The 4,915-nt window shown below is 35.8% G+C and overlaps 1 protein-coding gene across 1 annotated transcript; it reads right to left on the reverse strand.

The window, feature by feature from the left end:
- Nucleotides 1-3,732: 3,732 nt before the first annotated feature.
- On the reverse strand, nucleotides 3,733-4,656 carry LOC122103903 (olfactory receptor 14A16-like). Its single transcript, XM_042674589.1, has one exon. The coding sequence runs from the start codon at nucleotides 4,654-4,656 to the stop codon at nucleotides 3,733-3,735; it is 924 nt and encodes a 307-aa protein (XP_042530523.1).
- Nucleotides 4,657-4,915: the final 259 nt, after the last annotated feature.

Below are 4,915 nucleotides of genomic sequence, written 5' to 3' on the forward strand. Positions count from 1 at the left end.
AACATGCTTATAAAGTGGTGTAAGCCATTTAATTTAATTTTCAGGTGAGGCACATTTTCAAAATACACCCCTTCTTTTATTAATTCACAAATATTTGCCTGTACTTTCTATTTTAATGAAAACTGAGGCCACAAAATCCTAAATCTCATGCTTCTTTAAATTTTATTTACTAATTTTTGGGAGAAGCTATCACTATGAAGCTCAGGCTGTAGTGGAATGCCCAATACAATCTTTCCTCATTTAGAGTTCTGAACCTCTATATTATATTGGCATATTGTCTTCTTGAATATGTTAGAATGAAGGAAATAAAGAAAAAATAAAAGGAAAAGGAAGGAAGGAAGGAAAGAAGGAAGGAAGAAAGAAAGGAAGGAAAGAGGAAGAGGAGGAAGTAAATGTAAAGAAAATAGTGTCTGTATTTATTTTTGTTATATTTTCTACATGTAGTTTTATTTAATCAGAGACAAACTTGATAATATTTATGACATCTGCCTTTTCACCTTGCTAATGGAGAAAGCACTTTCCATCCTTTAATATGTTTTGAACTATATTATGAGAAGACCATATCAAGCTTTCTCTCATTACTCAAAATTATTGTTTCCATTTATAATTTTATTTATCCAGTCAATTTTTATAATCCTCTAAGTTTTTATTCTTTTATATCAGTTTTAAAACTCATGTTTATTTCACCTATATCGTACTTTTCTTAACAAAAAGAAAACAATGCTTCATAAAAATTCACTTTTTTTATTTCTAAAGAAACTAGAATTTGGGCAATTCTGTGTCAGAATCTTCATTTAGTAAAGTTTCTTTAGTTTCAGATTTCACTGGTAGTCAAAGCTTGGGTAAAGATGTTTGAATGAGATTGTTTATTAGCACAGGATATTTTTTGTAATTGTAATAACAGTTTTCTACAATTATATCAATGTGATCTTGTGTAAGAATGAGTAAAGTTCCAGTCTGTGGCCTCGGTATGCATCACAGAGTTCCAGATTCTACTTTTATAGTCATCGTGAACTGGAGTTTTGTTCAAATGTCAGAAACAGTTGGATTGGCTACATCCCATCCCAGAGAATCAAGTCTTTTCCCAACAAATTTTGTGTATCCTTACACATTATTCTTCCTTATGCCATTCAGGGCAATGATTTGTCCAAGAAAATTTTATATATATATATATATATTATCTTTTTCCACTGCCCATTGCACATATTCATAATTTTTGTCCTAATATGAATTCTGATACTTAGGACAAAATCTAACTTTGTGCTTAGTTTTGAAGTATTATATCCCATTGCAACAATGAGATGTAAAAGTCGTTATGTCGAAAACGAACTTTACAACTTTCATGCAGGGGGGTGAGGAGTAGGAGGGCGGGGAGGATTGGTGGAGGGGGCGGGGGGAGGATGGGAAGGGATGGGAAGGGGAAACAAAGGAGGAGGCTACAATACTTGATAAGAAATCTACTCATTATCTTGCCCATGTAGTTGTAACTCCTCTGTACAGTATTTTCACAATAAAAAACAATTACCAAAAAAAAAAGAAAATTTATTTTAATTGTTTGCCTTCAGAATGAAGTACAATGTAATATGTTCAAATACATAAACATATTTAGTCTCCAATTATTATATTGATCCAATATATATATCTTAAATCAATTAATTCTAATACTAAAAGTGTATTCTCATTAGGATATTTCATATTTAACAGTATTCTCATTTTTTTCTAACTATAGCCAGATACCTAATGAGCAACACTTACAATTCTAGATAATCAGGGAGATCAGAGGATTTGTGTTCAAGAAATCAACTTAGGCAGAAAAGGCCCCTTAGACTCAACCTCCACTTAAACATCTTGCTGGGTTGGGGGCATGGCTCAAATGGTAGTGTGCCAGCCATGAACAAGCAAGTCGAGAGTCATGAGATCCTTAGTTCATGCCAAAGAACTGGCACAAAAGCAAAGTATAAAACAAGGGAAATACCCTCGAATCCTCAAGAATTGCCCCAAACTGGAAAGGTACGTAAAATGTTAAGAAAACTGGTCCTATAAAAGCATTAGCACACTATACAAAACTAATGAGGGGAACTTGTTGTCTAAAAGAAAAATTAGTACATGCTTAGCATAGAACAAACTCTACACCAGCCAATGAAAATATAAATTATCTGAAAGAAAACACAATTTAATTAAGAGACATATTTGAAGAAATAAGTGGAATAAGATATATATTACAACTAAAGCTACTGTTATCAAGAAGAGACTTATGCTAAGTATCTAATGGCAGAAACTGAACTAATCTGGAGTGATCTGAGGCAAACATAACATCATAGAAAAGTGTTCTAGTGTAGAAATTTATATCATCAGCTCAGAGATGATGAAACAGCTTTAAAATCAGAAGTTATAAATATTTCAAATTATAGTTGGTTTACATTTATTGGTTTTGCCTCACCATGTTTCTCAATACTGTGGTTTAAAGACCCAGTAGCTAGGTTTACTAAAAGGCAAGGGTTGATCTAAGCTTCATCTGTCTTCATGTGTGTACACTAAGCTTTCTAACTTTTCGTAGCTCTGGTTTCCTCTCTGGGTCAAGCTCTTTCCTTACATCATTTTCAATTTCAGAACACAGAGAACCATAGTTTCCACTCCCGGGCCACTCTGTCTTTTGGTCCCTGGCTGTTTTTCATTTGTCTACTTTGCCTTTTTCTCAGTCTATCCTAAGCTCTTTATTCTTTTTCAGATCAATTTCATATCATCATTTCAAATAAAGTTTAGATATTTCCTTAGCCAAATGTTACATTTGCTTTTTTTTCACACATCCCTGGAAGGTTCTAGTGTAATTGAAGATTTTATTCCACCCTCAATAAAGTTTTTAATAATATAAATATATATTCATATATAGCAAAATGGAATTTTAATGAATTTATAGCTTTTCATTAGACTGAGAGGAGACATACGTGACAAAAATTATACAGTATGAGTGAGATGAATGAAAAAGAGTTCACAGGAACAAAAGAATGTTACATTGCTTTTTTGTCATTTTGTTGATGCAAAATTTGTTAATATAAAATTGTTTGAACTTGCATAATTCTTTGCCATTCAGTATATTCACAAAACTATATAAACATCTCTATCTCATACATCTCATCTTTGTTAACATGAGAATAGATTATATATGTCAACTTGATATTCACAAGACTGATTTTTGATTTGTTACACCTCAGAAATTCCAAATTAACCTATAATGCTTCAGAATATTTACCAGTATTCAAAGAAAGAGGAGCATTTGCTGGCATAACCAATATATATTTACACAACTGCAAACAAAACTATAGTGATTTTTACCAACATATGAACTTGGTGAGAACTATGTTTCTTTTTTTTTTTTTTTTTGGTCCGGTCGTGGGGCCTGAACTCTGGGCCTTAGCACTCACTGTCCCTCAGCTCTTCAGCTTAAGGCTAGCGCTCTACCGAGTCACAGCACCACTTCCGGCTTTTTTCTTTTTTCTTATGTGGTGCTGAGGAATCGAACCCAGGGCCTCAGGCTTGAAAGGCAAGCGCTCTACCACTGAGCCACCGTCCCAGCCCTGAGAACTATGTTTCTTAAAAACACTTAAACCATTTTGTCTGACTTTTCATACAGTAAATATCCATTAATACTGCCAGACTAAGCCATCTGACAATACAGATAATGGTACCAGTCAGTGATAAGACTGTGAAGTGAGTGAGAATGACACTTATAACTCAAAGGACAGAAATGGCTTTCAGTCTCCTTAGAGCCATCTTCATGTCCTTATTTCTCAGGCTATAGATGAGGGGATTCACAGTGGGTGGCACTACAGTGTAGAAAACAGAAACGATCAAATCACAGGTTGATGGAGACTTAGGCAGTGGGCGTAAATAAGCAAAAAATCCAGAAGAGAGGAAGAGAGTCACAACCATGAGGTGAGGCAGGCATGTAGAGAAAGCTTTGGCTCTGCCTTCTTTGGAGGGCATGTTCAATACAGCAATGAAAATGTGAACGTAAGAAACATCAATGAACACAAAACAGCAAAAGTCTAACACTAGGCTGAGCCCAATGACTACAATTTCTCCAATGTTGTAAGAACAGGACAGGGAAAGCAATTGTGGGACATCACAGAAGAACTGGTGAATATTATGAGGCCCACATATGGGGACAGAGAAGGTAGCAGCTGTGTGAAGAATCGCATTAAGACCTCCGCTGACCCAACAGGAGGCAGCCATCTGCACACAGGCCCTGTGGCTCATGAGGATCTCATATCTCAGTGGGTAGCAGATGGCCACATAGCGATCATAGGACATCACTGTCAGGAGAGATACTTCCGTCGTAGCCAAGAAGAAAAAGAAAAAGACCTGGGAAACACATCCACTGAAGGAAATGGTGTTGGTGTTGAGCAGAGAGTTGGTGATGGATTTGGGAACAGTGATGGAAATGAGGCAGAGGTCAAGAAAGGACAAGTTCTTCAGGAAGAAGTACATGGGAGTGTGTAGCCTGCGATCCTGGGTGGTGAGAATGATGATGAGAAGGTTCCCAAGGACCGCTGCCAGGTAAATCATGGAAAAGACCAGGGCGTGTAAGATCTGGAGCTCTGGGACTGTGGAGAATCCTGTGAGGAAGAAAGTGCTCCCAGAGGTGAAGTTGTCCATTATTCCAGATACTCAGTTACTCTAAAAATAAATAACAAAAGCAGATATACTCAATGTAAGTATTTATTTTTCTTTTTTCTTAGTTTCCCTTTCTCTCTTTCTCAATATACATTTCCTAGAATCTTTGAGATTATTTAGACTGACACAGGAATCCCTAGTAAGTTCCTTTACCATAGTGTTCACACTGTTTTGCTGATGAGAGACTTTGCTCCAGCACATCTATCTACCTTACAATTGTACTTACATTAGCATCTAAAAT

This window comes from Dipodomys spectabilis, unplaced genomic scaffold (genome assembly GCF_019054845.1).
Source record: "Dipodomys spectabilis isolate Male_0828 unplaced genomic scaffold, ASM1905484v1 ptg000019l, whole genome shotgun sequence".
Lineage (NCBI taxonomy): Eukaryota > Metazoa > Chordata > Mammalia > Rodentia > Heteromyidae > Dipodomys > Dipodomys spectabilis.

Coding starts and splice junctions, on each gene's coding strand:
- LOC122103903 (XM_042674589.1), bottom strand. CDS start 4,656: ATGGACAACTTCACCTCTGGGAGCACTTTCTTCCTCACAGGATTCTCC.